Below are 18,269 nucleotides of genomic sequence, written 5' to 3'. Positions count from 1 at the left end.
ACTAATTGTTGATGTAGAACTTTTGCCTGTTTTAAAAGGTTCTACTGGCTTATCTTCGGGCTTGGGAATTACAAATTCTTCATCACTCTCATCATCTGAATAGTCTTTGGGAGTTGGTTTTGTTGCGTCAACAGGAGATTTCGGTTTCTCTTCTACCTTAAGGGGAGCATTTTCTTCTTTTGTTTTATCGTCTGTCGTAATAGAAGACTTGTCTTCAGGAATGATAGGGACTATCGATGGAATTGGCTGAACGGGCTTCTCAATGTGTTTTGAGATACCAAATTCTTCATCACTCTCATCATCTGAATAGTCTTTGGGAGTTGGTTTTATTGCGTCAACAGGAGTTTTCGGTTTCTCTTCTACCTTAAGGGGAGCTTTTTCGTCTTTTGTTTTATCGTCTGTTGTAATAGAAGACTTGTCTCCAGGAATGACAGGAGTGATTGCCGATGGAATTGGCTGAACGGGCTTTTCAATGGATTTTGAGAAACCAAATTCGTCATCACTCTCATCATCTGAATAATCTTTGGGAGTTGGTTTTGTTGCGTCAACAGGAGATTTCGGTTTCTCGTCTACTTTAAGGGGAGCTTTTTCGTCTTTTGTTTTATCGTCTGTTGTAATAGAAGACTTGTCTCCAGGAATGAAAGGGACTATTGCCGATAGAATTGGCTGAACGGACTTTTCAATGGATTTTGAGAAACCAAATTCTTCATCACTCTCATATTCTGAATAGTCTTTGGGAGTTGGTTTTGTTGCGTCAACAGGAGTTTTCGGTTTCTCTTCTACCTTAAGGGGAGCTTTTTCGTCTTTTGTTTTATCGTCTGTCGTAATAGATGATTTGTCTCCACGAATGACAGGGACTATTGCCGATGGAATTGGCTGAACGGGCTTTTCAATGGATTTTGAGAAACCAAATTCTTCATCACTCTCATCGTCTGAATAGTCTTTGGGAGTTGGTTTTGTTGCGTCAACAGGAGTGTTCGGTTTCTCTTCTACCTTAAGGGGATCTTTTTCGTCTTTTGTTTTATCGTCTGTCGTAATAGAAGACTTGTCTCCAGGAATGACAGGGACTATTGCCGATGGAATTGGCTGAACGGGCTTTTCAATGGGTTTTGAGATACCAAATTCTTCATCACTCTCATCTTCTAAATAGTCTTTGGGGGTTGATTTTATTGCATCAGCAGGTGATTTGGATTTATCTTCTGCCTTTACTGGAGCTTTGTCTTCTTTAAGGTCAGTAAGTGTTCTGGTAATATGAATTTGCTTTGTGTCAAACAATTGACTTGATGTAGTTACAGTACTATATGTTGATGTAGAACTGATGCCTGTTTTAAAAGGTTCTACTGGCTTATCTTCGGGCTTGGGAAGTACAAATTCTTCATCACTCTCATCATCTGAATAATCTTTGGGAGTTGGTTTTGTTGCGTCAACAGGAGATTTCGGTTTCTCTTCTACCTTAAGGGGAGCTTTTTCGTCTTTTGTTTTATCGTCTGTCGTAATAGAAGATTTGTCTCCACGAATGACAGGGACTATTGCCGATGGAATTGGCTGAACGGGCTTTTCAATGGATTTTGAGAAACCAAATTCTTCATCACTCTCATAGTCTGAATAGTCTTTGGGAGTTGGTTTTGTTGCGTCAACAGAAGTTTTCGCTTTCTCTTCTACCTTAAGGGGAGCAATTTCGTCTTTTGATTTATCGTCTGTTGTAATAGAAGACTTGTCTCCAGGAATGAAAGGGACTATTGCCGATGGAATTGGCTGAACGGGCTTTTCAATGGGTTTTGAGATACCAAATTCTTCATCACTCTCATCATCGGAATATTTCGGTTTCTCTTCTACCTTAAGGGGAGCTTTTTCGTCTTTTGTTTTATCGTCTGTCGTAATAGAAGATTTGTCTCCACGAATGACAGGGACTATTGCCGATGGAATTGGCTGAACGGGCTTTTCAATGGGTTTTGAGAAATAAAATTCTTCATCACTCTCATCATCTAAATAGTCTTTGGGAGTTGGTTTTGTTGCGTCAACAGGAGATATCGGATCCTCTTCTACCTTAAGAGGAGCTTTTTCGTCTTTTGGTTTAGCATCTGTTGTAATAAAAGACTTGTCTCCAGGAATGACAGGGACTATTGCCGATGGAATAGGCTGAACGGGCTTTTCAATGGGTTTTGAAAAACCAAATTCTTCATCACTCTTATCATCTGAATAGTCTTTGGGAGTTGGTTTTATTGCGTCAACAGGAGATTTCGGTTTCTCTTCTACCTTAAGGGGAGCATTTTCGTCTTTTGTTTTATCGTCTGTTGTAATAGAAGACTTGTCTCCAGGAATGGCAGGAGTAATTGCCGATTGAATTGGCTGAACGGGCTTTTCAATGGGTTTTGAGATACCAAATTCTTCATCACTCTCATCTTCTGAATAGTCTTTGGGGGTTGATTTTATTGTATCAGCAGGTGATTTGGGTTTATCTTCTGCCTTTACTGGAGCTTTGTCTTCTTTAAGGTCAGTAACTGTTCTGGTTATATGCATTTGCTTTGTGTCAAACAATTGAGATGATGTAGTTACAGTACTAATTGTTGATGTAGAACTGATGCCTGTTTTAAAAGGTTCTACTGGCTTATCTTCGGGCTTGGGAAGTACAAATTCTTCATCACTCTTATCATCTGAATAATCTTTGGGAGTTGGTTTTGTTGCGTCAACAGGAGATTTCGGTTTCTCTTCTACCTTAAGGGGAGCTTTTTCGTCTTTTGTTTTATCGTCTGTCGTAATAGAAGATTTGTCTCCACGAATGACAGGGACTATTGCCGATGGAATTGGCTGAACGGGCTTTTCAATGGGTTTTGAGAAATAAAATTCTTCATCACTCTCATCATCTAAATAGTCTTTGGGAGTTGGTTTTGTTGCGTCAACAGGAGATATCGGATCCTCTTCTACCTTAAGAGGAGCTTTTTCGTCTTTTGGTTTAGCATCTGTTGTAATAAAAGACTTGTCTCCAGGAATGACAGGGACTATTGCCGATGGAATAGGCTGAACGGGCTTTTCAATGGGTTTTGAAAAACCAAATTCTTCATCACTCTTATCATCTGAATAGTCTTTGGGAGTTGGTTTTATTGCGTCAACAGGAGATTTCGGTTTCTCTTCTACCTTAAGGGGAGCATTTTCGTCTTTTGTTTTATCGTCTGTTGTAATAGAAGACTTGTCTCCAGGAATGGCAGGAGTAATTGCCGATTGAATTGGCTGAACGGGCTTTTCAATGGGTTTTGAGATACCAAATTCTTCATCACTCTCATCTTCTGAATAGTCTTTGGGGGTTGATTTTATTGTATCAGCAGGTGATTTGGGTTTATCTTCTGCCTTTACTGGAGCTTTGTCTTCTTTAAGGTCAGTAAGTGTTCTGGTAATATGAATTTGCTTTGTGTCAAACAATTGACTTGATGTAGTTACAGTACTAATTGTTGATGTAGAACTGATGCCTGTTTTAAAAGGTTCTAATGGATTATTCTCGGGCTTGGGAATTACAAATTCTTCATCACTCTCATCATCTGAATAGTCTTTGGGAGTTGGTTTTATTGCGTCAACAGGAGATTTCGGTTTCTCTTCTACCTTAAGGGGAGCATTTTCGTCTTTTGTTTTATCGTCTGTTGTAATAGAAGATTTGTCTCCAGGAATGGCAGGAGTAATTGCCGATTGAATTGGCTGAACGGGCTTTTCAATGGGTTTTGAGATACCAAATTCTTCATCACTCTCATCTTCTGAATAGTCTTTGGGGGTTGATTTTATTGTATCAGCAGGTGATTTGGGTTTATCTTCTGCCTTTACTGGAGCTTTGTCTTCTTTAAGGTCAGTGACTGTTCTGGTTATATGCATTTGCTTTGTGTCAAACAATTGACTTGATGTAGTTACAGTATTAATTGTTGATGTAGAACTGATGCCTGTTTTAAAAGGTTCTACTGGATTATTCTCGGGCTTGGGAATTACAAATTCTTCATCGCTCTCATCATCTGAATAGTCTTTGGGAGTTGGTTTTATTGCGTCAACAGGAGATTTCGGTTTCTCTTCTACCTTAAGGGGACCATTTTCGTCTTTTGTTTTATCGTCTGTCGTAATAGAAGACTTGTCTCCAGGAATGGCAGGAGTAATTGCCGATTGAATTGGCTGAACGGGCTTTTCCATGGGTTTTGAGATACCAAATTCTTCATCACTCTCATCTTCTGAATAGTCTTTGGGGGTTGATTTTATTGTATCAGCAGGTGATTTGGGTTTATCTTCTGCCTTAACTGGAGCTTTGTCTTCTTTAAAGTCAGTAACTGTTCTGATTATATGCATTTGCTTTTTGTCAAACAATTGACTTGATGTAGTTACAGTATTAATTGTTGATGTAGAAGTGATGCCTGTTTTAAAAGGTTCTACTGGCTTATCTTCGGGCTTGGGAATTACAAATTCTTCATCACTCTCATCATCTGAATAGTCTTTGGGAGTTGGTTTTGTTGCGTCAACAGGAGATTTTGGTTTCTCTTCTACCTTAAGGGGAGCTTTTTCGTCTTTTGTTTTATCGTCTGTCGTAATAGAAGATTTGTCTCCAGGAATGACAGGGACTATTGCCGATGGAATTGGCTTAACGGGCTTTACAATGGGTTTTGAGATACCAAATTCTTCATCGCTCTCATCATCTGAATAGTCTTTGGGAGTTGGTTTTGTTGCGTCAACAGGAGTTTTCAGTTTCTCTTCTACCTTAAGGGGAGCTTTTTCGTCTTTTGTTTTATCGTCTGTTGTAATAGAAGACTTGTCTCCAGGAATGACAGGAGTGATTGCCGATGGAATTGGCTGAACGGGCTTTTCAATGGGTTTTGAGATACCAAATTCTTCATCACTCTCATCATCTGAATAGTCTTTGGGAGTTGGTTTTGTTGCGTCAACAGGAGATTTCGGTTTCTCTTCAACCTTATGGAGAGCATTTAAGTCTTTTGTTTTATCGTCTGTCGTAATAGAAGACTTGTCTCCAGGAATGACAGGTACTATTGCCGATGGAATTGGCTGAACGGGCTTTTCAATGGGTTTTGAGAATTCAAATTCTTTATCACTCTCATCATCTGAATAGTCTTTGGGAGTTGGTTTTGTTGCGTCAACAGGAGATTTCGGTTTCTCTTCAACCTTAAGGGGAGCAATTACGTCTTTTGTTTTATCGTCTTTCGTAATAGAAGATTTGTCTCCAGGAATGACAGGGACTATTGCCGATGGAATTGGCTTAACGGGCTTTACAATGGGTTTTGAGATACCAAATTCTTCATCACTCTCATCTTCTGAATAGTGTTTGGGGGTTGATTTTATTGTATAAGCAGGTGATTTGGGTTTATCTTCTGCCTTAACTGGAGCTTTGTCTTCTTTAAGGTCAGTAACTGTTCTGGTAATATGCATTTGCTTTGTGTCACACAATTGACTTGATGTAGTTACAGTACTAATTGTTGATGTAGAACTGATGCCTGTTTTAAAAGGTTCTACTGGATTATCTTCGGGCTTGGGAATTACGAATTCTTCATCACTCTCATCATCTGAATAGTCTTTGGGAGTTCGTTTTGTTGCGTCAACAGGAGATTTCGGTTTCTCTTCTACCTTAAGGGGAGCTTTTTCGTCTTTTGTTTTATCGTCTATCTTAATAGAAGATTTGTGTCCAGGAATGATAGGGACTATCGATGGAATTGGCTGATCAATGGGTTTTGAGATTCCAAATTTTTCATCACTCTCATTGTCTGAATAGTCTTTGGAAGTTGGTTTTGATGCATAAACAGGAGATTTCGGTTTCTCATCTACCTTAAGGGGAGCTTTTTCGTCTTTTGTTTTATCGTCTGTTGTAATAGAAGACTTGTCTCCAGGAATGACAGGAGTGGTTGCCGATGGAATTGGCTGAACGGGCTTTAAAATGGGTTTTGAGATACCAAATTCTGCATCACTCTCATCATCTGAATAATCCTTGGGAGTTGGTTTTGTTGCGTCAACAGGAGTTTTCGGTTTCTTATCTACCTTAAGGGGAGCTTTTTCGTCTTTTGTTTTATCGTCTGTTGTAATAAAAGACTTGGCTCCAGGAATGACAGGAGTGATTGCCGATGGAATTGGCTGAACGGGCTTTAAAATGGGTTTTGAGATACCAAATTCTTCATCACTCTCATTGTCTGAATAGTCTTTGGGAGTTGGTTTTGTTGCGTCAACAGGAGTTTTCGGGTTCTCTTCTACCTTAAGGGGAGCTTTTTCGTCTTTTGTTTTATCGTCTGTTGTAATAGAAGACTTGTCTCCAGGAATGACAGGGACTATTGCCGATGGAATTGGCTGAACGGGCTTTTCAATGGGTTTTGAGATACCAAATTCTTCATCACTCTCATCATCTGAATAGTCTTTGGGAGTTGGTTTTGTTGCGTCAAGAGGAGATTTCGGTTTCTCTTCAACCTTATGGAGAGCATTTTCGTCTTTTGTTTTATCGTCTGTCGTAATAGAAGACTTGTCTCCAGGAATGATAGGGACTATCGATGGAATTGGCTGAACGGGCTTCTCAATGGGTTTTGAGATTCCAAATTCTTCATCACTCTCATTGTCTGAATAGTCTTTGGGTTTTGGTTTTGTTTCGTCAACAGGAGTTTTCGGTTTCTCTTCTACCTTAAGGGGAGCTTTTTCGTCTTTTGTTTTATCGTCTGTTGTAATAGAAGTCTTGTCTCCAGGAATGACAGGAGTGATTGCCGACGGAATTGGCTGAACTGGCTTCTCAATGGGTTTTGAGATACCAAATTCTTCATCACTCTCATTGTCTGAATAGTCTTTGGGAGTTGGTTTTGTTGCGTCAACAGGAGTTTTCAGTTTCTCTTCTACCTTAAGGGGAGCTTTTTCGTCTTTTTTTTTATCGTCTGTTGTAATAGAAGACTTGTCTCCAGGAATGACAGGAGTGATTGCCGATGGAATTGGCTGAACGGGCTTTTTAATGGGTTTTGAGATACCAAATTCTTCATCACTCTCATCATCTGAATAGTCTTTGGGAGTTGGTTTTGTTGCGTCAACAGGAGATTTCGGTTTCTCTTCAACCTTCAGGAGAGCATTTTCGTCTTTTGTTTTATCGTCTGTCGTAATAGAAGACTTGTCTCCAGGAATGATAGGGACTATCGATGGAATTGGCTGAACGGGCTTCTCAATGGGTTTTGAGATTCCAAATTCTTCATCACTCTCATTGTCTGAATAGTCTTTGGGTTTTGGTTTTGTTTCGTCAACAGGAGTTTTCGGTTTCTCTTCTACCTTAAGGGGAGCTTTTTCGTCTTTTGTTTTATCGTCTGTTGTAATAGAAGTCTTGTCTCCAGGAATGACAGGAGTGATTGCCGACGGAATTGGCTGAACTGGCTTCTCAATGGGTTTTGAGATACCAAATTCTTCACTCTCATTGTCTGAATAGTCTTTGGGAGTTGGTTTTGTTGCGTCAACAGGAGTTCTCAGTTTCTCTTCTACCTTAAGGGGAGCTTTTTCGTCTTTTGTTTTATCGTCTGTTGTAATAGAAGACTTGTCTCCAGGAATGACAGGAGTGATTGCCGATGGAATTGGCTGAACGGGCTTTTCAATGGGTTTTGAGATACCAAATTCTTCATCACTCTCATCATCTGAATAGTCTTTGGGAGTTGGTTTTGTTGCGTCAACAGGAGATTTCGGTTTCTCTTCAACCTTATGGAGAGCATTTTCGTCTTTTGTTTTATCGTCTGTTGTAATAGAAGACTTGTCTCCAGGAATGACAGGAGTGATTGCCGATGGAATTGGCTGAACGGGCTTTTCAATGGGTTTTGAGATACCAAATTCTTCATCACTCTCATCATCTGAATAGTCTTTGGGAGTTGGTTTTGTTGCGTCAACAGGAGATTTCGGTTTCTCTTCAACCTTCAGGAGAGCATTTTCGTCTTTTGTTTTATCGTCTGTCGTAATAGAAGACTTGTCTCCAGGAATGATAGGGACTATCGATGGAATTGGCTGAACGGGCTTCTCAATGGGTTTTGAGGTTCCAAGTTCTTCATCACTCTCATTGTCTGAATAGTCTTTGGGTTTTGGTTTTGTTTCGTCAACAGGAGTTTTCGGTTTCTCTTCTACCTTAAGGGAAGCCTTTTCGTCTTTTGTTTTATCGTCTGTTGTAATAGAAGTCTTGTCTCCAGGAATGACAGGAGTGATTTCCGACGGAATCGGCTGAACTGGCTTCTCAATGGGTTTTGAGATACCAAATTCTTCATCACTCTCATTGTCTGAATAGTCTTTGGGAGTTGGTTTTGTTGCGTCAACAGGAGTTTTCGGGTTCTCTTCTACCTTAAGGGGAGCTTTTTCGTCTTTTGTTTTATCGTCTGTTGTAATAGAAGACTTGTCTCCAGGAATGACAGGGACTATTGCCGATGGAATTGGCTGAACGGGCTTTTCAATGGGTTTTGAGATACCAAATTCTTCATCACTCTCATCATCTGAATAGTCTTTGGGAGTTGGTTTTGTTGCGTCAAGAGGAGATTTCGGTTTTTCTTCAACCTTATGGAGAGCATTTTCGTCTTTTGTTTTATCGTCTGTCGTAATAGAAGACTTGTCTCCAGGAATGATAGGGACTATCGATGGAATTGGCTGAACGGGCTTCTCAATGGGTTTTGAGATTCCAAATTCTTCATCACTCTTATCATCTGAATAGTCTTTGGGTTTTGGTTTTGTTTCGTCAACAGGAGTTTTCGGTTTCTCTTCTACCTTAAGGGGAGCTTTTTCGTCTTTTGTTTTATCGTCTGTTGTAATAGAAGTCTTGTCTCCAGGAATGACAGGAGTGATTGCCGACGGAATTGGCTGAACTGGCTTCTCAATGGGTTTTGAGATACCAAATTCTTCATCACTCTCATTGTCTGAATAGTCTTTGGGAGTTGGTTTTGTTGCGTCAACAGGAGTTTTCAGTTTCTCTTCTACCTTAAGGGGAGCTTTTTCGTCTTTTGTTTTATCGTCTGTTGTAATAGAAGACTTGTCTCCAGGAATGACAGGAGTGATTGCCGATGGAATTGGCTGAACGGGCTTTTCAATGGGTTTTGAGATACCAAATTCTTCATCACTCTCATTGTCTGAATAGTCTTTGGGAGTTGGTTTTGTTGCGTCAAGAGGAGTTTTCAGTTTCTCTTCTACCTTAAGGGGAGCTTTTTCGTCTTTTGTTTTATCGTCTGTTGTAATAGAAGACTTGTCTCCAGGAATGACAGGAGTGATTGCCGATGGAATTGGCTGAACGGGCTTTTCAATGGGTTTTGAGATACCAAATTCTTCATCACTCTCATCATCTGAATAGTCTTTGGGAGTTGGTTTTGTTGCGTCAACAGGAGTTTTCGGTTTCTCTTCTACCTTAAGGGGAGCTTTTTCGTCTTTTATTTTATCGTCTGTTGTAATAGAAGACTTGTCTCCAGGTATGACAGGAGTGATTTCCGATGGAATTGGCTGAACGGGCTTTTCAATGGGTTTTGAGATACCGAATTCTTCATCACTCTCATCATCTGAATAGTCTTTGGGAGTTGGTTTTATTGCGTCAACAGGAGATTTCGGTTTCTCTACAACCTTAAGGGGATCAATTTTGTCTTTGGTTTTATCGTCTGTTGTAATAGAAGACTTGTCTCCAGGAATGACAGGAGAGATTGCCGATGGAATTGGCTGAACGGGCTTTTCAATGGGTTTTGAGTTACCAAATTCTTCATCACTCTCATCATCTGAATAGTCTTTGGGAGTTGGTTTTGTTGCGTCAACAGGAGATTTCGGTTTCTCTTCAACCTTAAGGGGAGCATTTTCGTCTTTTGTTTTATCGTCTGTCGTAATAGAAGACTTGTCTCCAGGAATGACAGGAGAGATTGCCGATGGAATTGGCTGAACGGGCTTGTCAACGGGTTTTGAGATACCAAATTCTTCATCACTCTCATCATCTGAATAGTCTTTGGGAGTTGGTTTTGTAGCGTCAACAGGATATTTCGGTTTCTCTTCAACCTTAAGGGGAGCTTTTTCGTTTTGTGGTTTTGTTGCGTCAACAGGAGATTTCGGTTTCTCTTCTACCTTAAGGGTAGCATTTTCTTCTTTTGTTTTATCGTCTGTCGTAATAGAAGACTTGTCTCCAGAAATGATAGGGACTATCGATGGAATTGGCTGAACGGGCTTCTCAATGTGTTTTGAGATACCAAATTCTTCATCACTTTCATCATCTGAATAGTCTTTGGGAGTTGGTTTTATTGCGTCAACAGGAGTTTTCGGTTTCTCTTCTACCTTACGGGGAGCTTTTTCGTCTTTTGTTTTATCGTCTGTTGTAATAGAAGACTTGTCTCCAGGAATGACAGGAGTGATTGCCGATGGAATTGGCTGAACGGGCTTTTCAATGGGTTTTGAGATACCAAATTCTTCATCACTCTCATCATCTGAATAGTCTTTGGGAGTTGGTTTTATTGCGTCAACAGGAGTTTTCGTTTTCTCTTCTACCTTAAGGGGAGCCTTTTCGTCTTTTCTTTTATCGTCTGTTGTAATAGAAGACTTGTCTCCAGGAATGACAGGAGTAATTGCCAATGAAATTGGCTGAACAGGCTTTTCAAGGGGTTTTGAGATACCAAATTCTTCATCACTCTCATCATCTGAATAGTCTTTGGGAGTTGGTTTTGTTGCGTCAACAGGAGATTTCGGTTTCTCTTCAACCTTAAGGGGAGCATTTTCGTCTTTTGTTTTATCGTCTGTTGTAATAGAAGACTTGTCTCCAGGAATGACAGGAGAGATTGCCGATGGAATTGGCTGAACGGGCTTGTCAACGGGTTTTGAGATACCAAATTCTTCATCACTCTCATCATCTGAATAGTCTTTGGGAGTTGGTTTTGTAGCGTCAACAGGAGATTTCGGTTTCTCTTCAACCTTAAGGGGAGCTTTTTCGTTTTGTGGTTTTGTTGCGTCAACAGGAGATTTCGGTTTCTCTTCTACCTTAAGGGTAGCATTTTCTTCTTTTGTTTTATCGTCTGTCGTAATAGAAGACTTGTCTCCAGAAATGATAGGGACTATCGATGGAATTGGCTGAACGGGCTTCTCAATGTGTTTTGAGATACCAAATTCTTCATCACTTTCATCATCTGAATAGTCTTTGGGAGTTGGTTTTATTGCGTCAACAGGAGTTTTCGGTTTCTCTTCTACCTTACGGGGAGCTTTTTCGTCTTTTGTTTTATCGTCTGTTGTAATAGAAGACTTGTCTCCAGGAATGACAGGAGTGATTGCCGATGGAATTGGCTGAACGGGCTTTTCAATGGGTTTTGAGATACCAAATTCTTCATCACTTTCATCATCTGAATAGTCTTTGGGAGTTGGTTTTATTGCGTCAACAGGAGTTTTCGGTTTCTCTTCTACCTTACGGGGAGCTTTTTCGTCTTTTGTTTTATCGTCTGTTGTAATAGAAGACTTGTCTCCAGGAATGACAGGAGTGATTGCCGATGGAATTGGCTGAACGGGCTTTTCAATGGGTTTTGAGATACCAAATTCTTCATCACTCTCATCATCTGAATAGTCTTTGGGAGTTGGTTTTGTTGCGTCAACAGGAGATTTCGGTTTCTCTTCAACCTTAAGGGGAGCATTTTCGTCTTTTGTTTTATCGTCTGTTGTAATAGAAGACTTGTCTCCAGGAATGACAGGAGAGATTGCCGATGGAATTGGCTGAACGGGCTTGTCAACGGGTTTTGAGATACCAAATTCTTCATCACTCTCATCATCTGAATAGTCTTTGGGAGTTGGTTTTGTAGCGTCAACAGGAGATTTCGGTTTCTCTTCAACCTTAAGGGGAGCTTTTTCGTTTTGTGGTTTTGTTGCGTCAACAGGAGATTTCGGTTTCTCTTCTACCTTAAGGGTAGCATTTTCTTCTTTTGTTTTATCGTCTGTCGTAATAGAAGACTTGTCTCCAGAAATGATAGGGACTATCGATGGAATTGGCTGAACGGGCTTCTCAATGTGTTTTGAGATACCAAATTCTTCATCACTTTCATCATCTGAATAGTCTTTGGGAGTTGGTTTTATTGCGTCAACAGGAGTTTTCGGTTTCTCTTCTACCTTACGGGGAGCTTTTTCGTCTTTTGTTTTATCGTCTGTTGTAATAGAAGACTTGTCTCCAGGAATGACAGGAGTGATTGCCGATGGAATTGGCTGAACGGGCTTTTCAATGGGTTTTGAGATACCAAATTCTTCATCACTCTCATCATCTGAATAGTCTTTGGGAGTTGGTTTTGTTGCGTCAACAGAAGATTTCGGTTTCTCTTCAACCTTAAGGGGAGCTTTTTCGTCTTTTGTTATATCGTCTGTCGTATTAGAAGATTTTTCTCCACGAATGACAGGGACTATTGCCGATGGAATGGGGTCATCTGAATAGTCTTTGGGAGTTGGTTTTGTTGCGTCAACAGGAGTTTTCGGTTTCTCTTCTACCTTAAGGGAAGCTTTTTCGTCTTTTGTTTTATCGTCTCTTGTAATAGAAGACTTGTCTCCAGGAATGAAAGGGACTATTGCCGATGGAATTGGCTGAACGGGCTTTTCAATGGATTTTGAGAAACCAAATTCTTCATCACTCTCATCATCTGAATAGTCTTTGGGAGTTGGTTTTGTTGCGTCAACAGGAGTTTTCGGTTTCTCTTCTACCTTAAGGGGAGCTTTTTCGTCTTTTGTTTTATCGTCTGTTGTAATAGAAGACTTGTCTCCAGAAATGACAGGGACTATTGCCGATGGAATTGGCTGAACGGGCTTTTCAATGGGTTTTGAGATACCAAATTCTTCATCACTCTTATCATCTGAATAGTCTTTGGGAGTTGGTTTTGTTGCGTCAACAGGAGATTTCGGTTTCCCTTCAACCTTAAGGGGATCTTTTTCGTGTTTTGTTTTATCGTCTGTCGTAATAGAAGACTTGTCTCCAGGAATGACAGGGACTATTGCCGATGGAATTGGCTGAACGGGCTTTTCAATGGGTTTTGAGATACCAAATTCCTCATCACTCTTATCTTCCGAATAGTCTTTGGGGGTTGATTTTATTGTATCAGCAGGTGATTTGGGTTTATCTTCTGCCTTTAGTGGAGCTTTGTCTTCTTTAAGGTCAGTAACTGTTCTGGTTATATGCATTTGCTTTGTGTCCAACAATTGACTTGATGTAATTACAGTACTAATTGTTGATGTAGAACTGATGCCTGTTTTAAAAGGTTCTACTGGCTTATCTTCGGGCTTGGGAATTACAAATTCTTCATCACTCTTATCATCTGAATAGTCTTTGGGAGTTGGCTTTGTTGCGTCAACAGGAGATTTCGGTTTCTCTTCAACCTTAAGGGGAGCTTTTTCGTCTTTTGTTTTATCGTCTGTCGTAATAGAAGACTTGTCTCCAGGAATGACAGGGACTATTGCCGATGGAATTGGCTGAACGGGCTTTTCAATGGGTTTTGAGATACCAAATTCCTCATCACTCTTATCTTCCGAATAGTCTTTGGGGGTTGATTTTATTGTATCAGCAGGTGATTTGGGTTTATCTTCTGCCTTTAGTGGAGCTTTGTCTTCTTTAAGGTCAGTAAGTGTTCTGGTTATATGCATTTGCTTTGTGTCAAACAATTGACTTGATGTAATTACAGTACTAATTGTTGATGTAGAACTGATGCCTGTTTTAAAAGGTTCTACTGGCTTATCTTCGGGCTTGGGAATTACAAATTCTTCATCACTCTCATCATCTGAATAGTCTTTGGGAGTTGGTTTTGTGGCGTCAACAGGAGATTTCGGTATCTCTACTACCTTAAGGGGAGCTTTTTCGTTTTGTGGTTTTGTTGCGTCAACAGGAGATTTCGGTTTCTCTTCAACCTTAAGGGGAGCTTTTTCGTCTTTTGTTTTATCGTCTGTCGTAATAGAAGACTTGTCTCCAGGAATGACAGGGACTATTGCCGATGGAATTGGCTGAACGGGCTTTTCAATGGGTTTTGAGATACCAAATTCCTCATCACTCTTATCTTCCGAATAGTCTTTGGGGGTTGATTTTATTGTATCAGCAGGTGATTTGGGTTTATCTTCTGCCTTTAGTGGAGCTTTGTCTTCTTTAAGGTCAGTAACTGTTCTGGTTATATGCATTTGCTTTGTGTCAAACAATTGACTTGATGTAGTTACAGTACTAATTGTTGATGTAGAAGTGATGCCTGTTTTAAAAGGTTCTACTGGCTTATCTTCGGGCTTGGGAATTACAAATTCTTCATCACTCTCATCATCTAAATAGTCTTTGGGAGTTGGTTTTGTGGCGTCAACAGGAGATTTCGGTATCTCTACTACCTTAAGGGGAGCTTTTTCGTTTTGTGGTTTTGTTGCGTCAACAGGAGATTTCGGTTTCTCTTCTACCTTAAGGGGAGCATTTTCGTCTTTTGTTTCATCGTCTGTCGTAATAGAAGACTTGTCTCCAGGAATGAAAGGGACTATTGCCGATGGAATTGGCTGAACGGGCCTTTCAATGGGTTTTGAGATACCAAATTCTTCATCACTGTCATCATCTGAATAGTTTTTGGGGATTGATTTTATTGCATCAGCAGGTGATTTGGATTTATCTTCTGCCTTTAGTGGAGCTTTGTCTTCTTTAAAGTCAGTAACTGTTCTGGTTATATGCATTTGCTTTGTGTCACACAATTGACTTGATGTAGTTACAGTACTAATTGTTGATGTAGAACTGATGCCTGGTTGAAAAGGTTCTACTGGCTTATCATCGATATTGAGAATCACAAATTCTTCATCAGTCTCATCATCTGAATAATCTTTGGGAGTTGGTTTTATTGCGTCGGCAGGAGATTTCGGTTTCTCTTCTACCTTAAGGGGAGCATTTACGTCTCTTGTTTTGTCGTCTGTCGTAATAGAAGACTTGTCTCCAGGAAGGACAGGGACTATTGCCGATGGAATTGGCTGAACGGGCTTTACGATGGGTTTTGAGATACCAAATTCTTTATTACCCTCATCATCTGAATATTCTTTGGGAGTTGGTTTTGTTGCGTCAACAGGAGATTTCGGTTTCTCTTCAACCTTAAGGGGAGCATTTTTTTCTTTTGTTTTATCGTCTTTCGTAATAGAAGACTTGTCTCCAGGAATGATAGGGACTATCGATGGAATTGGATGAACGGGCTTTTCAATGGGTTTTGAGATACTAAATTCTTCATCACTCTTATCATCTGAATATTCTTTGGGAATTGGTTTTGTTGCGTCAACACGAGATTTCGGTTTCTCGTCTACCTTAACGGAAGCTTTTTCATCTTTTGTTTTATCGTCTGTTGTAATAGAAGATATGTCTCCTGAAATGACAGGGACAGGGACCGATGGAATTGGCTGAACGGGCTTTTCAATGGGTTTTGAGATACCAAATTCTTCTTCACTCTCATCTTCTGAATAGTCTTTGGGGGTTGATTTTATTGTATCAGCAGGTGATTTGGGTTTATCTTCTGCCTTTAGTGGAGCTTTGTCTTCTTTAAAGTCAGTAACTGTTCTGGTTATATGCATTTGCTTTGTGTCACACAATTGACTTGATGTAGTTACAGTACTAATTGTTGATGTAGAACTGATGCCTGGTTGAAAAGGTTCTACTGGCTTATCATCGATATTGAGAATCACAAATTCTTCATCAGTCTCATCATCTGAATAATCTTTGGGAGTTGGTTTTATTGCGTCGGCAGGAGATTTCGGTTTCTCTTCTACCTTAAGGGGAGCATTTACGTCTCTTGTTTTGTCGTCTGTCGTAATAGAAGACTTGTCTCCAGGAAGGACAGGGACTATTGCCGATGGAATTGGCTGAACGGGCTTTACGATGGGTTTTGAGATACCAAATTCTTTATTACCCTCATCATCTGAATATTCTTTGGGAGTTGGTTTTGTTGCGTCAACAGGAGATTTCGGTTTCTCTTCAACCTTAAGGGGAGCATTTTTTTCTTTTTGTTTTATCGTCTTTCGTAATAGAAGACTTGTCTCCAGGAATGATAGGGACTATCGATGGAATTGGATGAACGGGCTTTTCAATGGGTTTTGAGATACTAAATTCTTCATCACTCTTATCATCTGAATATTCTTTGGGAGTTGGTTTTGTTGCGTCAACAGGAGATTTCGGTTTCTCTTCTACCTTAAGGGGAACATTTTCGTCTTTTGTTTTATCGTCTGTCTTAGGAGAAAATTTGTCTCCACGAATGACAGGAACTATTGCCGAGACGGGTTGTATAAAATTGTCTTGGAACTGGGTAATGCCGCACTCTTCGTCACTACTATCAGTGAGATCTTTAGCCGACGAATCAGTCTGTTTTTTGGGTGATGTCGGAAATTTCCCTGGGTGTTTTACCTCAATTTTAGTTTGTTTGGTAACAACTATTTTATGCTTTTTATGTGCGTCTGCTAATGTTTTAATTTTTGTTAATTTTTCCATATGGTCAAGCTCGTCTTCACTTTCGCTATCTTGTGATCTTAAATGTGTTTTTATTTTAATGTCAGAAGGAAATTTGACTGTTTCTTTATTAGCTAGTAATGGGGTATCAATGGCCTTAAAGACCAATTCATGGTGGGATTGAAGCTCATCGGATTTAGTATCGTGCAACAGAACTGCGTCTTTGTGTAAAGGAAAATTGTCTGTTATTTCTTGCGGTTTGTTAGTTGATTTATCAAACACTAGTTCACTTAGTTTTCCCTCAAATTCTTTGGCTACGTGTACAAATTCTTTTGTTTCTTCAATATCATATTTTGAAATTGAATGCAATTGTTCAATAGTATGCGAAACTTTAGGAAAGCCTTTTTGCATATTATTCTGACTTGATTCTATTGGAAATTCTTTCTTATCACATTCCGTTTGCCGTTTAATTTGACTGTCTATACTTTTTTCGGGTTCAAATTCTCTTATAGTCCTCAAAACATTATAGTCTCCTTCTTCGTACTCTAGGAACTTTGCTGTTTTTGATTTTGTAACATCGGCGGCCGATTTCATCTCTGTATACGGCTGCTTTTCAAAAGCCTTTGCCATATTCGAAATAAGGCGCTTTGAGCATTTCTTTTCACAAGCATCTTCAAGGTTTTTAAATCTATCTCCTGGCTGAGATCCAGATGAAACAGGAGAAACTGTTTTTTGCTCTGGAATATGCCTTAGAGTATTTAAGTTATCTAAAATTAAATCTGTTTCACTTAAAATTTGCTGGTCTATGGTTAAAACATCAACCTTTCGATCTTGTGCATCGCGTTTTCGCGGACTAAATGGCTTGGCCTCTAAGCTCGCTGTTGGATATCTACGTTCAATATCCTGTACAACATCCCTTACTTTTGGCAATGTTTCCAATGTGTCCTTACTAACTAAGTCTTTGTGCTCATCAATACTTTCAGTTAAAATCGTTCCAGGTACCTGTTCTACTTGCCTATCTAAATCTATAACCTGCTCTGCAAAAGTCTTATCCGTTTCACTTAAGTCTTGGGCCACTAAAAACGATTTTCGCTTCTCACAAATTTTTTCACAGACTTCTTCCTGAATATCCTCCAAATCTATTTTACTACGTTCTATGGCCTCGATGGGTGACATTGTTATGACCTGAGCTGGTGGCTCATATTTAATCATACCTTGCAATGTCAAATCTGTCTTTGATAAAATCTGTTTCTCTAAATCTACAATATCAGATTCTTCTAAGTGATCATTTGGGGGCCGCTTCTGCACTGCAAAGGGAATGGCCGATACCACCGAACCGCAAATTTTATCCTCAATGCTCTGCACCACCTCCTTGACCACTGGAACATTATCTCCAATATATTTTGGTGCGCTACTCGGCTCCAATTGCTCTGTACTGCTGCTACTCTCTAAGCGTATAATATTGCGTCTGACAACACCACAGCTCATTATCTGCTCTAGGTACTCCCTATCGCTTGCAGTTTCGTCCTCTGCCTGTGTATCAGTGTCAACTGTTAACTCTGGATCTGCCGTTTCCTGATGTCCTAACTCTGGATGGCTTAAATCAATTTTAGTTTGAGTTGTTGTTAAAGTTGTTGTCATTGTGGTAGTCGTAATCGTCTTCGCAGTTTGACTACTTGTACTCATTTCTGGAAATGAGGTAGTGTCTTGTGAGTATTGTGATATCGGGACTTCGGGAGGAGCTGCCATTTTATGAAGCAGCTTATCAGTTTCATCTGTACTTGTAAATATTTCGGGTTTTACATTATGAACACTGCAGTGCTCTGTTTGAGGCGTTCCGTGTGATGGCAACAGTATATATAGGTTGTACATATATATATTGATATATATTTTGTTTTTT

The 18,269-nt window shown here is 39.8% G+C and overlaps 2 protein-coding genes across 2 annotated transcripts in view; both read right to left on the bottom strand.

The window, feature by feature from the left end:
• The window catches only part of LOC137580330 (titin homolog), a 30,313-nt gene extending 12,303 nt beyond the window's left edge, over positions 1-18,010 (bottom strand). Inside the window, exons 1-2 of the mRNA XM_068294326.1 lie at positions 17,192-18,010; positions 46-15,981 (exon numbers count right to left, since the gene is read on the bottom strand). Of these exons, the coding sequence (XP_068150427.1) occupies positions 46-15,981; positions 17,192-18,010 (16,755 nt within the window). The remainder of the gene's footprint in view (positions 1-45; positions 15,982-17,191) is intronic.
• The window catches only part of Ank2 (Ankyrin 2), a 70,297-nt gene that overhangs the window by 24,355 nt on the left and 27,673 nt on the right, over positions 1-18,269 (bottom strand).

The sequence above is a fragment of the Drosophila tropicalis genome, unplaced genomic scaffold (genome assembly GCF_018151085.1).
Source record: "Drosophila tropicalis isolate 14030-0801.00 unplaced genomic scaffold, ASM1815108v1 contig_1190, whole genome shotgun sequence".
NCBI classification, from domain to species: domain Eukaryota; kingdom Metazoa; phylum Arthropoda; class Insecta; order Diptera; family Drosophilidae; genus Drosophila; species Drosophila tropicalis.
This window is presented reverse-complemented; position numbering and strand designations above follow the sequence as displayed.